The sequence below is a fragment of the Dermacentor andersoni genome, chromosome 9 (genome assembly GCF_023375885.2).
Source record: "Dermacentor andersoni chromosome 9, qqDerAnde1_hic_scaffold, whole genome shotgun sequence".
Classification (NCBI taxonomy): Eukaryota; Metazoa; Arthropoda; class Arachnida; order Ixodida; family Ixodidae; genus Dermacentor; species Dermacentor andersoni.
In genome coordinates this window covers 94358677-94379156 of record NC_092822.1, presented here as the reverse complement: position 1 = coordinate 94379156, position 20480 = coordinate 94358677, and the positions used below count along the sequence as shown (strand labels likewise).

General features: G+C 43.4%; 1 protein-coding gene across 1 annotated transcript in view; it reads right to left on the bottom strand.

The window, feature by feature from the left end:
- Positions 1-20480, bottom strand: part of Oseg1 (intraflagellar transport protein Oseg1) — an 86340-nt gene that overhangs the window by 55422 nt on the left and 10438 nt on the right. Inside the window, exons 6-11 of the mRNA XM_050176276.3 lie at positions 18252-18522; positions 12262-12400; positions 12052-12110; positions 10424-10573; positions 8167-8355; positions 817-933 (exon numbers count right to left, since the gene is read on the bottom strand). Of these exons, the coding sequence (XP_050032233.2) occupies positions 817-933; positions 8167-8355; positions 10424-10573; positions 12052-12110; positions 12262-12400; positions 18252-18522 (925 nt within the window). The remainder of the gene's footprint in view (positions 1-816; positions 934-8166; positions 8356-10423; positions 10574-12051; positions 12111-12261; positions 12401-18251; positions 18523-20480) is intronic.

The following is a 20480-nucleotide window of genomic DNA, read 5'->3' as shown; positions in this document are numbered from 1 at the left end:
GGACTTCTTTAATAACGTACCCATAAAGCTAGGTATACAAGTACATATAGCTATGTTTGTTCTGCTACTGAGCACAGGGTTGCCAGTTTGATTTCAGGCTGAAACAGGTGTGTTTCGACGAGAGCGAAGGACAACAACACTTGCACACGGGGTTTCTGCTTAAAAGAACATATGACAGCAACTATTACAAAGAGCTAATTCATATAAAGTGAGCTGCATTACATGCCCCCTTGAAATGGTGTGGGAACAAACGAAAAAGGAACAACCATGTGGTGATGGCACGAAACATTTAGCTACACAGGTGGAAGCCAACCAGCTTGCAACACACTGTCTACTTGTAGTAACGGAGCACACAAATTATGGCAGAACAACAGTGAAACTGGCCTCAAAATGCACGACACAAGAACAACTGATCAAAAAGTAAATATCCTTGGAAGTGCTTTCACAGATATTAGTAAAGGAGTTGAACCTTAACTTAACAAAGCTGTGCTTGCAGCAAAACCTTTGCTAAATTACTAATTTCATCAAATCAAGATCTCCAGCCTCAGCAGTAAAGACTGCTTTACAGGTTGTCAAAAAATTTATTGTGGATAGCATCTTCTTGGTAAACATTTGCAAACAAAAAGTGTACAAGAAGCTTGAACAATATACCTGTTATCAATAGCACTGATCAGGTGTGCACAGCAATATTCTGTATAGAGCAAAGCTTTTATGCAGACTGCAAGACAAACTAGCTTGGGTGTCTACCCAAGTCTGAGTATAGCAAACTATTACATACATAGGACAAGAGTAACGTGCACAAGAGACATGTACTACCTGGAAGAGCAGCTGCCTTGAGGCCAGCTGGTAGACAAGGCAGGTGCCTTTCTCATCCACAACTGCGAGGCGTGTGCGATCTGCACTGAGGTCGAGGCAACGCACTGGGCTTGTCACCTGGGGTTGAGGAGAGTCATTTGAGGAGAGTTACAGTTGAACGCCTTTGTATCAAAGAACTTGGGACAGAACTTGGATCAAAGAACTTGGACATTATACAGGTCACTTTATTGTAAAAAATCCCACACCACGTTGCTTGCAATTAACCAGGCTAAGCTTGTCCAAGAAAAGGAAACCTTTATGTAACATTATATCAACAGAGGCATAGTGAAATGAGTTGCTTATCTTTTTGTGCACACTTCATCTGATGAAATGTGCGACTGCCAGCAACCTTATTGTGCCGAGGGTCAGGGCGTGCTCCGTGGCAAAACGTGGGAGTGACACAAGGTAAGGCTATAGATTGTAGCATGCTGCTGCCACCTCACTTGCTGTCAAAATTCTTATTTAGTTTACAGACTCTTCACGACCTTTGCCTTTGTCGACATTCGTGTCTTTTTCACTATAGATAGCTTTGAAGATGTTGTCAAGATGATTACGTCATGACATAGTCGTCAACTGTGACATATTTGTCAGCTGCCACTCCTGCTGCTGTGTTACAACAACCAGCGTAACAGTGGAGTGATTCATGGAGCAGCGCAGCATGACTTAATTAACACTTGCTGACATTGGCGTGCTTGTCAGGTGCGTTGTCACGCAGAGCTAGCACAGAGCGCAGGTCAGTGGCATCTGCAAAGGGTACCGACAGCGCTGCTATGTGGCGCTCAATGTAAAGCAACCATTCAGCCATTGGGCAGACCTAAATTTCGTTGTACAGCCAAATCCATTGTATTGGTCTTCGTTGTAGAGGCATTCACAATACATATGAAAGATAAGAACTTGGCTGGGACGTAATTAATTAGGGGTGTGCAAACACCAAATGGTACATCTTGGATAGTACATTGAATAGAATTGATAAAGAAAGCCGAATATTAAATCAAATATCAAATGCCAGTAAATATACTACAAAATTTAATGCTTACAAATTTTGGGAAAGAAAAAGCGGTGCTCCACATGCTCTAGAGAAACAAGAATGTAGCACGCCATCAGCTAAATTCGGTGCATAGAAATCAAGATGTACAGTATGGTGTATTCTTATTAAAGGGAACTCCAAGTTAGCATGCCAGCACTGATAACAGCTCAGTTCCAGAGCATGAAGGTCTGGAAATACTGGAAAATGTCTGTAAATAGGATCAAGTACTTTTTTCCTTCTGAAACTAGAGAACTAATTGTGCTGTACTGAATACCAGTGAGGTTCTCAGTTTAATAGTGGATGCATGTTTTATGGTGATCTTTTATTGGCGAGAAATTGTTGCTTTCCAGTCTTTTTCCAAAATGTGAAAAGGCTATCCCACCATTACGGCAGGTGAATTACTTTAAGGTCAATCTGATGAGCAAAACGTGAACAAGGTGAATGCAGGAGCCAACGTTTCGAGAAGTGGACTTGTCTTCTTCAAGGCATATATATACTGTGGCGAGGAAAGCGTACGTCGCCTTGAAGAAATCAAGTCCACTTCTCGAAACGTTGGCTCCTGCATTCACCTTGTTCACGTTTTGCTCATCGTCTTGAATTTCGATCTCCCACATTCCCCGTGTTTTCCCTGGATTTAAGGTCAATCTGTGTGACAGACGAAAGCTCTGACCATGCATCATGTAACTTTGATTACTGCTCCACGGTTAGCCATCATTGGCTCCGTGCGGGCAGGTAGACTGCATTCGGTGCCGATGGTAAAAAAGCAGGCGCCGTTTCATTGTCTGGTTTGGTGTGATTTGGCATCTGTAAAAAAATTCTGAAATCAGGAGGGTCACGGCAAGTTTGCACGACCTCCCCTACTTTGCCACCTGCGCAAATGTATGCAGCCGAGAGGTCAGCTCACTTTGGTCACACAACAGTTTGACGTCGGCCATGTAAATCCAAAGCTTATCTTACGAGCGGTTGCTCAAGGCTACAAAAAGAGACCAATGTGCATCTACGAACGGCATCGGTAACAAGAGGCTGCCGTACAGTGTGGACGAGTCGCAAAGATGGAGGCCATGAGCAACTTTGTCGCCATCCTGTACACTCGCGTTCGTTTGCGAGGCGGTTTCCCAGCTTTCCGAGTGTCGCGCAGTTTCTGTGAATAGATTTGCATCGATTCGGCACTAAACCGTAACTTCAGGTGGTAGGCCACATTCAAAAGTTAACTTTCTTTCCCAAAATTGATTTTTTTTTTTACATTTTACGTATGCCCAAGCATTCAACAACACGTTGCAACAAAAATAATATTCCTATCGTCATTAGTGCTGGAGTTACAGTGAGTTTTCCAACCCGTACCCTTGTATTGCGACACGGAAAATCAGTACTACTTCTTTTATATAAATATTATTCAAAATACTTTTTTTTCTTTTTATCTTGTCGTCCAGCAGCGACATGAACAAAGCGAGACTAGTGCATCTCCTGGAGGCTCCAGCTATGAAGCTGACACATTTTAGGCCTTTGTGTAGTTTTGACATCTTTCACATGGCTTGAAGATTTGTTAACATTTTTCTTCAAACAAGATTTTTCTCCCTCTCATTTAGTAAACTTTGATAACTTTTGTTAAATGAAAATTTTGATATGAACTTTTGCACACTCATTCCTTGCATACAGATGTGTGCAATGAACTAGAACAAAATAAATTGATGCAATATTTTTGCATTTACTGCTCATTTTGCAAATGCCGTATTTTCTGGTCTATAACTCACACCTGTGTATAAGACGCACCCGCCTCGAAATGGCAGCTTTCCTGAAAATAAAAAACGCATATAACTCATGCCAGTGTATAAGACGCACCTATTCATTCGGTAAGCAATTTAAAAACTTGTTGACGATCAGGTCATGAGAACGTATGATGAAAACAGATGCCTCTGCACACATCCCGCAGTAGGCAGTGCTGACACGCATGCAAGCACCTTCCAACATCTAGACAATACTTTTCAGAAGTACATTTAAACCTCAGTATAATGAAGTAGGTAAAATCGGCAGTTTCCTTCTTTATATAAAAATTTCGTTGTATTGAAATCCAACCTTTTATGCAAATAAGTAGTCATCGATCGATTCTTCTTATACGGAAAGGGGCCGCAGAATTTTCCGAACTATCGGGCGATCGACAAGCAAATTTGAATGAGAAAACAATTCATTTTCATGAATTTGGAAGTCAGCGATGAATGATACAGTTTCATGCCAAGTCGACGATATGTTAACATCGGCGGTACGAATTAAGCAAAGCCAGCCATGCTTTCGCGTGCACTCCGCCTGCGCGGCTGATAGCTTCGCCTGGACTGGGACGACGCTATGATGAAAAGCGCTGGCAGCTGGGAGCGAATGCTTTGTATGCCTCTCACTCCAACAGGTCTCCAAAGCTCGAGATTATGCAACCACCAATACTAAATGCGCAGAAAGACAGCTTACATGATGCCACGGCACCTTGGCACGCCCACTCTTTAGACACGCGGAAGATTACCTCTAAAGCAGGGTGTGTGGCTGCGTATGCGCGGAGCCACGCTTACAGCCATGCGCAGCCACGGCCGGGGTTCATGCCAGAAATCGAGACACACACCAACTTACCTCCATTCCGCCCTTTGCGCGCTCTTGATCGTGTTACCATGAGTGAGCTCTCCTCCCCCTCTTTCGCTTTGCTCACAGGGATGGTGGCACTCGTGAAGCCACCATCTTTTTTGTCTCCACCTTCACACACTTTCACTCGTACCTAACACACACAGTGCGTGAGGCACGATAGGATCTTATCGCACTTGGACTTCATACGAAACACGATGCGGCTCCACTTCGGCTGTCGCTCTTGTCGTGTGGTATGCGATTTGAGAGGTGCGTTTGCAAGGAGCCGCTTATATTTCAGTCATTTGACCATCTGCGTCCGTGGAAGTTTCCATTTATTGTCTCGGCATTCTTTTGCGGTGGAAGCGAAATTTCGTTATTTTGAAATCGCATACAAATGTACTTCGTTATGTTGAGGTTCTTAATACATGGCTTTCTATGGACAAGCGGTTATGAAAAGTTAAATACTTTGTTATATCAATAATTTTCTTACACTGAAGTTTGTTATATAGAGGTTTAACTGCATTTTATTCCGACAGCATGAGCGATGCTATTGATAGCTTACATGACAGTGTTTAACCAAAGCCATCAAAGTCGTCCTCCTCTGAGTTGCTTACAAACAATGCAGCTACTTTAGGTTGGAGTTCTGCTGGCATATCACTGCCGTCTTCTGACTTCATACCGCTAGTCCCAGGTCATTTTCTCACTGACTTTGAATTCCCTCCCTGCTGCTCGGTTTCCATGCTCCACTGCAAATTCAACCGCAGTGCACGAAGCTTTAATTTCACATCATAACTTCGCTGACTTTGCTTCACATGTGACATCATGGTTAGCAAGGCTGTGACAACACGTGCAAAGTGTGCAGGAACAACAGCAACTAGTGCAATGAGGTGTAGTTGCTGTGCATGGCAGAAGGTGACACAAGGTGGAGTGTCATTTGATGGCCACTCGATACAAAGCACGTGGCCATAGCATCCGATCCGATTTTGACTGTATATAAGTCGCATCGTTCTATAAGACGCACCAACGAATAAGTCAGAAAAGGCAATAAACAGAAGATCACCACAGTAATGGCTATTCACAAATGCTGCTTATGTAAGAAGATTTATAAATTCAAACCCTGCTTGTAAAGCTGTTTGTGCCAAGTCAGAATAAGTCAGAATGAATAAGTTGATGTGAAGATATCGTCGACGTGGCATGAAACCGTTTCATTCATCGCAGACTCCGAAATTTATTAAAATGAATTGTTTTCTCATTCAAATTTGCTTTTTTCAATTGCCCAACAATATGGAAAATTTTGTGACCCCTTTCCGTGTAAGAAAAATTGATCAGTGACTGTACTTATTCGCATAAAAGGCCAAATTTCCATACAACGAAATTTTGATATAACGAAGCAAATTGCCAATTTTAGCGAGTTCGTTACATTGAGGTTTAACTGTACTGTTCTAGATTGCGCGCGCCTCTTGTATTTTCTCGTTTACTGGGGATTTAGCGGCTGGAAAATGTATGATATGATCACAGTCTGGCGATGTTCTGAAGGTTGTTGCCGAAGAATCATGTTTTCCGGGAACATGACAACCTGTAAAGAATAAGCGCAACTCTATTGGGTCATTTTTTGTGGTCTCAATAGCGAATGTTGGTGCCGGGAAATCGTACGTAGTGGAAACGTATCAGTGAGGTTCTACTGTACTAGTGCTTCAGGATAAAATTTAAAAAACTGACCTACCCTTCTCTACGAAAAAATGGGGATAAGCGAAGCTGGTCCTGCATGCACCTGACCTTCGTCACGGTTATGTAATCCACAGATAATGGTGCCGGATTGCTTCGGCCTCCTGCTCCCTCAGTTCAGCATCTTCTCATTGCTGTTGGATTGCCTGGGCTCGGGCGGCTTTAGAGGTGCGTTTATAATCCGATGTTATCAGTACGTGACCAAGCGTCGTTAGACACCGGGTGCATTGGAGCGTGTTGGCTGCGGTCGGTTACGTTGGTGGCGCCAGTGCGTCGAACCATCAGTGAAACTATAGACGCTGTTGTTCTCACGAACGTGACGTAACATATGCATGCGTTCACGCTATGTCGGACTATATTTAGGCCGTAACAGCTGGATTGGCACGCTGTTGGCAAGCCCTTTCATGGGCAAGCTCTCGCAGCCGCTCGTTGAACGCTGCCAGTTCTTCGGGGGAACGGACAAGACGTGGCTGTCCCATCTGTTTTTCAAGAATGAACTGAACAGAAACGAAGCCGGTGCAGCATGCACGAAACCCTTTCCTGCCCTTTCCCTCCCCAGCAGAGGCGAAACGGCTGATTGGTTGCGCAATCCTTACTAATGACTCACGCTCCGAAGCCGGCGCAGCTATTAACTCAAGAAACTGCCCTTTCCCGCAGCTGCTCTGCTATGGGAGCACCTGGGTTTTTGCATGACCACGACAACACCACTTGTGTGCCAATACAAGCTTCACTTGAAAATGCCAAGCCTTTACAGGAAAATGAAAGAGCAGACTGAGACAGAAAAAAATGGGCAGAAAAGGCCTGTTTCATCATCATCAGCAGCAGCCTGGCTATGCCCGCTGTAGGGCAAAGGCCTCTCCCATACTTCTTTAACTAGCCCGGTCATGTGCTAATTGTGGCCATGTTTTCCCTGCAAACTTCTTAATCTCCTCCACCTACCTAACTTTCTGCCACCCCCTGCTACGCTTCCTTTCCCTTGGAATTCTGCCCGTAACCCTTAATGACCATCGGTTATCTTCCCTTCTCATTAGATGTCCTGCCCATGCCCACTTCTTTTTCTTGATTTCAACTAAGATGTCATTAACTCGCGTTTGTTCCCTCACCCAATCTGCTCTTTTCTTGTCCCTTAACGATACACCCATCATTCTCCTTTCCATAGCTCGTTGTGTCGTCTTCAGTTGAAGTAGAACCCTTTTCGTAAGCCTCCAGGTTTCTGCCCCGTAGGTGAGTACTGGTAAGACACAGCTGTTATACACTTTTCTTTTGAGGCATAATGGCAACCTGCTGTTCATGACCTGAAAATGCGTGCCAAACGCACCCCAGCCCATTCTGTTTATTGTGCTGCAAATTTCAGCATTTGAAGCAGCAGTGAGCTCTCCCAAGTACAAGATGGCAGTTAACAATCAATTGCGTGCTAGAGCTAAATGTTCAGCTAGATGCAGCAGAACTACTGCGCAACTCATGGCAAACATTTGACAGTGACTGAAAGTGGCTTCTCACTTCCACCACTACATTTACAGAACTCGTTTTCTGATTAGGACTAACCCTGCTTCCCCTGATGCGGCTCCTCTTAGGGATCCGAAAAGGACAGCTTGCCGAGGGTAGTATCTTTAAGCAATCGCTTCCGGGGATACCGTCAGCTTTGTAAGATACAGCACAACGCAGCATCAGAGGTGTAAAAGTATACGGCTGACGGCATTCCAGGCACCATTTGCCAAGTCCCGCAAATCTCGTAAAAGTGATTGTATCCCCGAAAGTGACCACTCGACAGTGCCACATCATTCAGCGTGACCGATGCCGATTTGTGTGAAATCACGTGAAATTGACTGCATCCCATAAGTGATAACTACAGAATACGGCCCCAGATGTCTCTCTGCTTCCACTGATGCCTGCAGCTAACATGCTATACCACCAGTGGCATGCATTTGCGTTCCCTGTGCGGCCAAGGCACACACCTTGACGAGGAAAAGCGGGAAGGGGTTGTCCAATAGCAGCTGCAACACCTGCCCGTCCCGCAGGCCAACCAGGAGGCCCTCACGGCCGACGGGGCCACCGAGAGCCCGGATGTAGCGGATCGCCGATGACAGGACCCACTCCCGTTCACAGGCACCACCACGGAGACGCAGACACTGCAGCCGCCGTTCCTGCAGTCGACATAAAATGCCAACTGGCAGCCCCGAATTTCTGCAAAGGTTACCACTTGCCATATGCCATAGTAGTGCGGTGTTATGAGTCAAGACAGGGAAGCCCTGTAGCACCTGCTTGCAATCTACGTGGCTGTTTTGATCAAGCAAAAGTGACTTGATGGCATTAGCTGTTTGAAAAATAGGGGCAAGAGAGGAACTGTGAAGGGACATTAAATTTTAAAAATAAATTTGGCTACAATGCATTCAATGACTCACCACATGGTAACCGCACTGAGTGCACGTGACCACATAACCATAGGGCAGTACAGGCTGCACTGCAGCTGTTTGCCCTGCAATGCTTCAGCATCACTGCAGCATAGAAGTTATGTTGCAAAGTAACACAGAAAAAGAAGGGGGTAGCATAGAAACAGAACAGGAAGCAGTAAAGTGGATGGGCATGCAGTCCACAGTCCAATGGACTGCATGCATATGGACTAAGGCATACGAACAGCGCCTCCTCTATTTTTTCTGTGCCTGTTGCATCGCGCCCATTTCCATTGGTGTCCTATCATCACTCTGCGATTGACCACATGACATCAGTGTGACATCAGGGATTTCACCATATTTTTGCATACATGGATCATTTATATGCAAGCAATGTTTCCATATTGACGCTGGAAACACTTATAAAGGAGTTCAATTTTTTTATTATTATTAGATCATTAAGCAGCCTCGAGCTAATGTTCAAATGATGTCAAAATTTATGACATCATGGGGAGCTGGTGTGAAAATTTCAAGATGGCATTACTACCTGTCTTTCCCATTGTTTGTGACTAAGTAAGCCTCCACCCATAGTGAGACCGACTTATTTTGCATTGCACAAGCCCAAGCTACAAATAAAGCGTGACAATGTTTATGGCTGCTGTCTCTTAAAATAGGCCATAATTTGAATGAATACAAAGGCACTGACAATATGCAAAGCGATGGCAGAACCAAACGTGAATGAAGCTGCGCAGCTGCCTGTACACCGTTGTGCTGAAGTCGCACAGTCCCAAGATGATACACAGTACTCACAACTCCTGCTGCAGAATGCACCAGTGTATGGATGGTGTGAAGGAAACACACCACCGTACTGTATGTGCTGGGATGTTCAATAGCGTGATGCAAAAAGTAAAATTTGTATTTGGTCATTTCTGCCAATATATAGCTGCATGCAGTGAAGCTAATGCAACTAACTAACAGTACTACAGACTATAAGTTAGTTGCCTTTATTTTAGTGAGTATTTGTGTCTGTTGTGAGTTGCTTTCCACTACTTTGATTAATACAGCAGACCCTGCAAGCACCTGAATTTTTAACAAATGGTTGAGTTCTGCATATTAACCTTTTTTTCTTCCTTCAATGTTCCTTTCTACCTGAACTTTATTAGCAACTTTTGTATTTAAATTTATTTTTACTGTTCTTATGACTATATGAAATTCATGACCATATCTACATATATACTGCCGCCATATTATGTAATACCCTGAAATAATAAATTAGGCTTACACAATAAGCAGTAAGCACAAGTGGGAAATCCTGTTTAAATTAGCCATTGCGCACCTCGTGCATTTCAACAACTAAAAGCTTTTCCCTCAATGAAATGCTAGTCGTTGTGACAGAACCTCAGGGCAAGTAGGAATTATTCGTTAGCTCTAATTATCGGTTCTCTACAGCATCTACCATGCCATACACAGCAGTGCGAGGTATACATGACTGTTGTGACTAAACCACTGCTTCGCTTACACTCAAACTTCACACCAAGGTTGCATTTTGCAGCAGACGCAAATTAATACCAGGTGCGGGTGCACTCTTTTGCCCATTTCAGCCAGAACAAATAAAAAGTTCATGTCTGTAGCAACATAAGATGTAAATTAAAGAAATGTAGATTTTCGCAGGAACATAACAATGGCGCCATCTCTCAGTGTTAGTTGAAAACACAATGTGCACTTTGTCTCACTCTTAAAGCGGGGCTTTAGTAGTTGCTACAGACCAGTGACGATGATAGTAGGTGAGATCTGGTGCTTTGGGTGATGGGGGAGCACCCACCTGGCAAAGAACAAGGTGCTCAGAGCAGACGACCAGCAGCGTGCACTCCACCTTGCGGACGATTTTGTCTCGCAGTCTGTAGTGCATGTCGTTAATGTCAGAGGCCTCGGTACTCAGCTCGTACACCATGATTCGTTCAGGCAGCTGGACCTGTAAGTGGCACGTAACATGGTATCACACAATCCAAATTTCCAGTTGACTCAACTTTACTACACTACTTTGGCTGGTCCACTATGTTTTCAATATAACAGATATCAGCTTTATTTGAACATGGCTTTTGGTTCATTCAAGCTTTCTGGTTTCCCAGCATGAAGAGGCATAACCAAAAGCAACTGCCGAGATTTTCACAAAGTACAGAGAGTCAAAACATGCCTGCGTTTGACATTGAGGTAGTTACGTATGTTGAGATTGCTCTGTGCATCTGTTTTAGCTGTACAGTTGCTCCAACGAAAACTTACGTGTATATAAGAATTTGGTTATGTGCCACATTTTCTTCTAACTTTGATAATTTAAGCTTTTGTTTGATTCAAGAAAAAGATCTTCATTTTCTGGGAGCTTGAAATGTCGCATGTTGACTATATTACAGACTGGCTAGGAGGAAACAAGCTAGTCCGTACTTCAACCCAAATAAGACACATTATTCCAAAGACCTGGGCTCATATTCATGAAACTTTTTTTACGTAAGAGTGGATCTTCATCGGTTGGCCACTCTTGATTGTGATCGGCGCAATAAGCAGAAGATCATCATAGTAATAGCCAATCACAAATGCTGCGTATGTAAGAAGATCTATAAATTCAAACCCTGCTCGTAAAGCTGTTTGTGCCAAGACATCATAGCACTGTTGTTTATGGGGCAAGCATCGAGTGAGCATGATACATTATCACTATAACAACATAAAATTAAATTTGAATAACATGCATAATAGGATAAGCAGGCTGTAACTGAAAATACCTTGGTTTCACATAACATCACCTGACTGTACAGACATACATATGAATTGTAAATAAGCACAGACATTCAATGCTATCACAGCCCACAGTGGAATGGCAGCCACGGCAGCTGCGCTTGAATTTGCACGCACACATACATACACATACGTACACACACACAATGTTATCACAAATGCTGAAGAGCAAAGCTAGCTCGGCAATCAACACAGGCTATTCTGTAGGCACTGAAAATAGCTCAACCATCTCAAGGTTACATTGCTCAAGTGTAGGTGCAGTCGTCTTACAGCGATAATTTTACCCTTATCATTATTACATTTTAGCCTATTCCTGCAGAGTACAGGACTGAGCCCTCTCCCAGAAATCTCCAATTACACCTGTCCCATGTCAGCCAATTCCATTCTACTCCTGCAAATTTCCTAATCCCTCTGCATAACCCTTTGCCATCCTTGACTGTGCTTTGCTTGGCTTGACGCCCACTCTGTTAATCTAAACGTCCATGGGTTGTCCACATTAGAAACAGTGTGACCAGTAAGAACTCATCTTAATCTCAACTACAGCATTGTTTACGTGCAAGGACACCTGTGGTGGCACTTCAGAAAACCTTGAAAGGCCAATGTTTGCCACTGTCACCTAATCTTTCCAAGCAACAACAGCAAACATTCCACCAGTGAACTCACCGCAAGGCGGTGCCTGTAGATTGCCAATTTCTTGACCAGGTCACGGCACTTGATTCGCACTGCAAAGGTTGAAAACAGCAATGGTACAAATTGCAAGCACAATTCGAGCACTGCACTCAAGGAATCCTGCAAGTTGCAGCAAGTGGAAGCATTTGGAAGGCCGGCAAACAAACGTAACACACAAACAGAGAAAACATTAGTGATGCACACCTTTTTCGTCTGTTACGAGGTGCTGAATGATGACGTCTGTCATGTTGTCTCTGTAGGCATACCGTTCGCGGTACAAGCTGTGCACTGTGGAGAAGCCCAGCTCGAAGTAGGCAATTGTGCCATCTTGACAGCCCAGAGCCTAAAAAAGTTGAGCCAAAAGTAGTGGAAATGTAGAGAATTTGAATCATCCGCAAGAAACCAACACCGCCTGCGATTAGCACAGGAATACTTTGCTCCTAACATCACCAGGCTGATGAGGAATAATTGCTAGCAGATTTTATCTTTCAGAGCTTATTTTTTTTTAAGTTTTTCCAATTATCAGGTGTTACTGTAACATAGGCAATTGCATACACAGCACCGCACAAGGTTAACGAGATTATTTCTGCATTTTACATGTTTTTTATAGAAAAATAAAAGTTGAGCCCAAGAATAGCTTTTCCTGTACCTCCTGGTGCCCACTGCTGAACCACTCATTGCACAACACGTGCCAAAGTGCCACAATAGCAAGACTCCTAATAGGTGGTGCCCAAATCCACACCCCTGCGATGTTGGCCTTTCAATAACAAAAACAAATCTCAGAAGCAGTGCTTTTGCAGGCCGCATATGCTCAGAGTGATTGTGGAGATGGAAGCACATCATTGTTCCCATGACAAAAAGTGTCAACTAGACATATTTGTGCTAGTCTAATACTGGTGTCACATGGCCATTCAGAAGGCCTTCACACAGATAGTCTACAAACAGCAAAGCGCGTGCTGCTATACAGGCAGTTTTGATATGCTATATGCATAACATCAGTAGCCTTTTGAGTAGATGAAGTTGTGGGGAACTTTATTCAAAATGATGAAAGTCTTAAAACAGTGGACATGGGCAACTTTGTCAACGGTGTGTTTAGACTAGCGAGCAGTAAGCAATGATTTTGAAGAGAGAAAATTCCAGAAAACTATTTACTTTGTAAACATAACTTACTTTCTTGCACCAAGAAGCCCCGATGTTGCCAGAGCACTCAAACAAAGCCGACAACGATTCATACAAAATGTGCAAGTTCAAAAACAGCGTCACTAAAGATAGTACCGTATTTACCGGTTATAAATCGCACTTTTGTATAAGTCACACCCCCCTCAAAACAGCAGTTTTTCCGAAAAAACAAAACAAGAACATATATGTCGCACCAGTGTATAAGACGCACCTGTTCATTCTGTAAGCGATTAAAAAATACACAGCGATGTTTCATTTCATGAACACAGGTAATGCGCAAGCAATAATATGGACACCCCAGGCGCACTTCTGCCGTCATGGTCGTTGCAATGTTTCGTATAAAGTCCAAGGGCGATAACATCGTCCCCACGCGCCCTATGCTGCATGTGTGAGTGGAAGCATGCAAAAATGAGCCGACTCAAGCACAAAGGAGCAAAGTGGGAAAGCAGCGCAGTAGGGAGGGGGAGGTGGCTTGTACTCTGGCAGCAACTGCGTAGTTTGCTGAGCCATACGCTGTATCTTGAAAGCGATCTGCAGATGCGATGACTTTGGAGTCGGTCGACTCGTGGTCGGCATGCTGGTGCTCGCGTTTGCTGCTCCGTCCCTCTCACACGGCGCTCGGCAACTCGATCACGAGAAGAACCCGGTACCTCTATAGCACGCACACAACTCGTAGCAACTGCCAGAGGAAGTCGACGCAGCACGTTTCGTGTAGCCATAGCATCCTATCCGATTTTGGCGGCAGCTTTTTCCGAACGAACAAAACAAAAGATGTATCAAAGTCACACTGTTTTTAAGACGCACCGACAAAAAATTCAGAAAGAAATCATGACTTATACACCAGGAAATATGTTACATTATTTCAATAAGTTCTTTAAATGCACTGCAGCAATGAACACTTCTAGGCACTTAGAATAATTTGTATAGTACTGGTCTCCTTTGCAGATACCGAACGGTCGCTTGGAATGGTAGAGCCACAGGGTCTTGGTGTTAAAGCATTTCAACAGCCATAAAGTTATTTGAGTAGCAGCGATACAACTCCTTTGAGTCAGTAGAATTTGAGAAACTCAATGGCCATCGACTCAATAACTGCTGAAAAGTGGCCAAGTGACATGGATAAAGACACTGTTATACAGTGCTGTAGTGGTCTTGTAGAATTAGATGCTAACCGGTTGGTATAAATTTCTTTTATTACATTATCATATTTTATTAGTTATGGTATGGTGCTTACTAGGCTAATAGGAATATGCATGAGTCTTGTGCAAGTTTTTCTATGAAGGCTAAGTAAATAATAAAACCATGGCACCATAAATGTGAGGATAATTCTTTAGTAACAGTGTCAAACCAGCTTATAACGACCTTGACAGTTCTGCAATAAATGGTCGTTATATCCGTGTAGTTCCGTTATGTATGCACTCACCCTTGAACATCTGCAACAATTACCGACACTGAAGCTGGTGTCGGCAGTCACGATTTGACAGCCCTTTGGCCCAAAAAGGGTCTAATATGGTCTAATATGTGTTGCAAAACAGCGTCTGGTTACCTAAAGTCAGCTACGCCGCTATACATCTGTGCTATGCGGTAAAGCAGATGAACGCCGATAAGGAGGTTTTGGTTTCGTATCCGATTGAACCACACACGCAATTTACGGCCCAATTTCCTTGAAAAAGAAAGGGGGAGGGGGTGCCTTAAAATAGGGTAACAACAGTAATGAGACAGTGTGAGCTACAGGTAATGCTTAAAAATCTTCTTAGGGCATGCCGAAAATAAGCACTTTTGACAGGAGATGACGCGTGTTGAACGAATTCGCTGTCCCCTAATCGCGACCAAGGGGTTGCTATTGGGGTCACCATAGGGGTCAGGCGCGCGCGCGCGGTCTGGTGAACCTCGAACTGTATGATTAAGACCAACTTTAGGAATGAAATAACAAAAGTTTGGGCCTATAGGAATGCATGGGTACTGGCTGGGAGCTTCAATCGGAATAGAATTAAGAGGAAGCTTTAGCTCGGGCCCAACTCCGACGCGGCCTATTCAAATACATGTAAAAACGCAAAAACGTTTTTCTGAGATAACCCCTGGACCGATTTTAATGAAATTTGTTGCTTTTGAGAGAGAAAGTTAAATTCTAGTGACTGTTGGAAGCGGAATTTCGATTTAGGGCTTGAATTTTGTTAAAAAGATTTTCAAAAATTCAGAAGTCTGAAAAAAATAGAAGCACGAAGTTTACAAACTAATAGCTCTGCATCAAGTACAGATATCGTGGTTCTGTAAACGGCATCCATTAGATCATTCAAAGCGGCCAAATTTCATATGTCATTTTACATCTTACGTGAGTTTGTTACGTTGTTTACGAGGGTTCTGCAAAAGTTGTAATTAAATATTAATAAATTTTTTGAGATCCATGTATAAGATGTCAAATTTGTCCGCTTTAGATGTGCTATTAGGTACAATTCACAGAATTGCGATATCACCTATTCTTGCTGAGTTACGGAGTTGTAAACTTGATAGTTTCGTTTTCTTAAAATTTGCGATTTTTGCCAATTTTTAATAAAAAATTGACGACCTAAATCGAAAATTCGAAACGAACAGTCACTAGATTTTAATTTTGTCTTTTAACTGCAACAAACCCCGTCAAATTTGGTGCAGTGGTTGCCGAGAAAAACGAATTCTCCTTTTACATGTATTTAGATAGGAGCACCCGAGCTAAAGCTTCCTCTTAACTGAAAAATCCAATTAACCTGTGTCAAACTAACGAAAGTCAACTGTATATTATAAGTGGGTTTGATTGTACATTACTTTCACAGTCAAAATCAGGTGATACACACACACACACACACAGATATATATATATATATATATATATATATATATATATATATATATATATATATATATATATATATATATATATATATATATATATATATATATATATATATGTGTGTGTGTGTGTGTGTGTGTGTGTGTGTGTGTATGTGTGTATATATATATATAAGATTTTTGTTTTTATGAGCCTGCTAATTGGTAAAAGCATAAATTAACTTCTTAATTACGTACCATAGAGGGACATTGTAATCAGAAACCAAACCCATCTACTGTGCCACACTGGAAGTACTGGCTCTAGTTATCCAGTGCAACTGTATGTCGATTAGAGTGGCCTAATGTGCATCTATTAGTGCCAGCTCAATTAGGCTTACTTGACTAATACAGCCAATTTTTAACAGTGCAACATGGGGCACAGGAAAAGAGCCACAAGTCGATGTTTTCGTATGGTTCTTTTTTCTGTGTCCTGTGTAGTGTTGTTAAAAATCAGCTATTTAAAAAGATTTACTATCGAACAACCTAACTGAACATGCTGTTCACTAATACAGGCTACCAACCTATTTCTATTAGTCTAATCCTACCAGCATTATATCTTATTAGGCTTGTCCTACTGTCATACCTATATATCAAATACAAGTGTCAATAACCTAATAGGCTACTACTTTTTATATTAAAATTTTCACCAAGGTGGCTGAAGTCTTAATTACTTGTGCAGCGGGAACTAATATTTGTTTTACCTTTTGCTATTCGCAGTTGTCATTGCGCAATCCTGAAATTATACTTGCCGTAGCTCTCTTAAGCTTGATGCAAAAATGACAGCTACCGCTGCAGAGTTGGTTGCATCATTTTGTTCTGCATGAATATATCAGTAGAATAGCTCGCACCAATACAAACTTGCATGGACCACAGGTGTTCATTTTTAATTACAAGAATTCTGAATTATACAAAGTTGGATAAAATATGATCTCATACAGAATTGTGAAGCACTTGTACACTGTACAAGCACTGTACAAGCACTCAGTCCTGTTTAAGGAGCAAAACAAAACTATGCAGCTTAATGTTCCAAGGCAACATACAAGCTATGAGAAACAACATAGTGCAGGGCTTTAGATTATTTTCAACTACCTGCCGTCAAAGCATGACACACAAGCATTTTTGTATTTTCCTCGCTGGATTGCATCTGCTTTGTTTGGGAGTCGACATGAATTAATAACGTGGCAGGTCAATCAGCGCTTGAATACTTTTTTGAGTTAATTAGGATTTCACAACGTTCGGGTCGTCATGATGTTGCATCGTGGGTTTCTTTAATGCATCATTCAAGTGCTTTCGTTTCCTGATAATAGCATTTTGCTGATGCAGTGCACAGCCGTCTATGTATACACGTTACAATTATGTTGAGTATTCCAAATGTACTGGCTGAGCCGTCATTCATGTACGTGGCATTTGTACTCTGCGAGTGCGTCTCTCTCTTCGACTGAGGAGTCCAGACCCCTGTCAAGCCGCTGCTACAGACGAAGGGAATAAAATTAATAAATGAACTACGAGCAGTGAAGCATGAGAGTGTCCTTACTTTGCATGATCAAGTCATGACAGGCAGCTTACTGCTATCCCTGAAAAGAAAAGTGTACAATCATTGCATTCTACCAGTGCTAACATATAGGACAGATACTTGGAGGTTAACAAAGAAGTTTGAAGTAGAGGACTGTGTGACAAGCAATGGAATGAAAAGTAATAGGTGTAACATTAAGGTACAAGAGAGTGGTATGGATTAGGGCGCAAATAGGGGTGGCCGATATGCTAGCTGACATTAAGAGAAAGAAATGGAACTGGGCAGGGCATGTAACGCACAGGGCAGGACATGACATGCATAGGACGTGTAATAGGGCGGCTTTTTGGAGTTACAGAATGGGTGCCAAAATAAGAGAAGTGCAGCTGAGGACGAAAGAAAATTACATGATGTGATGAAATTAGGTAATTTACAGACGTAACATGGGGGTGACAGTAACTGGCCCAGCAAACAACACTTATAAGATGGGGTCAACTGACACAAGAGAAAAGTAAATGGAGACAGCTGGGAGAGGCCTTCATCCTGGGGCAGTGGACATAAAAATAGGCTGCTGCTGATGATGACGAGCAGTTACGCCGCCAACACTGAGCCCTGGTCAAAACCACTCTACCACATTCAGGCTCACCAGGTGGCTGGCATCCGGGCGCGCTTGACAGCACCACACCCACGAGGCTTGCTGAGAGACAGGTCCTACGCAGATGCCATCTCGAGTGTAAACGCGAGCCTCACGGCACGAGCCGCCCACCACGAGGTACTCGCCACCGGGGAAGTAGCTGACAAATGTTGGGTCAAACCCCAAGGCTCGCTCGCGGCCAGTCTGCTGGCCGGCCACATTGTAGAAGCTGAGCGTCTGTGCCCAGTCAGCCACGGCAAGGACGTCTCCAACACCTTCCTCCCTGAATCATGAAATCATCAGTAGCAAGAAAATTCACGAGGGAGTCCACTTAAACCCAGGAATTAATGTCACGGCACCCACTTTGTTTTGGCACTTATTTATCTTTTACAATGTTGTGCTGCCGGTGTCATCAAGCTTGCCTTCTCTTTGTTACTTATGTTTAGTTTCAGCTGTTTCAAAGAGAAGTGCTAGCAGCATCAGATCATTACTTCATCACAAGTGTTGCAGCTGCTAACCAGGTGGGTTCATTTTCACTAGCTGTCCACAATGCACACGGAGTGTATAGAATATTCTGAATGCTGCTTGATCGCAAATGCACAGTGATGCTCATCATACAGTGGCTGGCTGTAAGTCACGTCATTCAACTGACGACTTTGAACAGTTCTTGGTTTCCTCTATCACCATCTCTGACCTTTAGCACCACTTTTGTTAGGTGGGCACAAGTTCACTCAAATAAATAGCTTCACTCTAATCGCCATTGTTTCTTTTACCTACCTGCCTGTATGCAAGCAACAGCGTGACATTATCCATCTCCTTTCATCGGTCCATGGATGCAGATGCTATAATTACACTCAAACCTCCTTATAATGAAGTTGAAGAGGGAGCCAAAAGTACTTCGTTATATCCATTGTTGCAATTTACTGCAATGTATGCCCAATGGGGTGCACGATTGTGAACACGTAAATAAGAAGACGGCCTTGCGGCCTGTGGAGCCACTACCTATTTGGCCATGCATGCGATGAAATATGAATAAAACAACAAAAGAATATTCGGCACGTCACATGACTTCTTGGCACCTGACGTAACAGCCTTTAGATAGTTGCCTTCTGTTCTATTCTGATGGTCTCACGCATTCGCTTTCCATTTGGCTCGTCATGCTCCAGCAGTACGTGGCACACAACACCGCACTCTTCTGTGTGATCGAGGAAGTAAGCGAATTTCGCCACACGAGCTTGGCCTGGCCAGCTTGTGGCTTCCGAGATTGCACCGATGCCAATGCGATCTCAGAGGTCATGCCCAGCTGCCAGCCAGTGGTGCGCTGCAGGGAGAGGTGAAACGTGAATGCATGGCCTGGACGTGACCCCCGAGAGTGTGCCGGGGTGGTCTGTGAGGCCAGTGCATCTGCCCGAGCAGCATGCCGTGGAGAAATAGAGAAATGAAAGCACCAATGTTGCACACCACCACGCGTAGCTGTGCAGCAGGGTGCGCGACCCGCGAAATTGCGCCAGGGAGACCTCGTAGGTCACACCCAGCTGCGCCTGCCTGTGGGGCATGCCGCGCAGAAGTGAATGCTCTAATCTTTCGCACTGCCGCGCGTAGCCGCGCAGCCAAGCATGCACAAGAAAGAAAGGTCAGTGGGAAAAGTATGACGCTGAAGCTGCTGGCGGCGCGCAGCTACACGCAGCGATGAAAAAGGCCAGTGTTGCTCGATGACATACTAGACAAGGATGTGGGAGTTATGAACTGCCGTGGCGAACGAGTGCCAAATTCCACGAAAAGTGATGTACTCAGTGCACAACAGTTGGTTATATTTTGGTTTTGGAGACGAATCTCGTTCGTTATTTCCATTGGCCAGACAATTTCACTTTATTAAAACGAGGTTTTAAATACATGGATCTCAATGGGGACTTCAAGAGGAATTTCACTTACTTCATAACATCCATTATTTCCTTATACCTCGTTTCGTTACAACAGGGTTTGAGTGTACTTTCATTTACAGACCTGGCACATGTATGCTATAGCTGCAACACCTCTGTTAAAAGGCCACTGTGTCAATAGAAAATAGAATGTCAACAGTGTCTAGTGCACGTGCAAGCTACGTACTCGTATATTACTGCAACACTTAAGCTGCAGAGACAAGGATTGCTGTACAAGTGATGACAGCTCGTGAGGTTGCAGGTAACCACAATGAGTAACAAACATTATTGTGCCATTCAAGTCCCCCAAGTAAAAAATAGA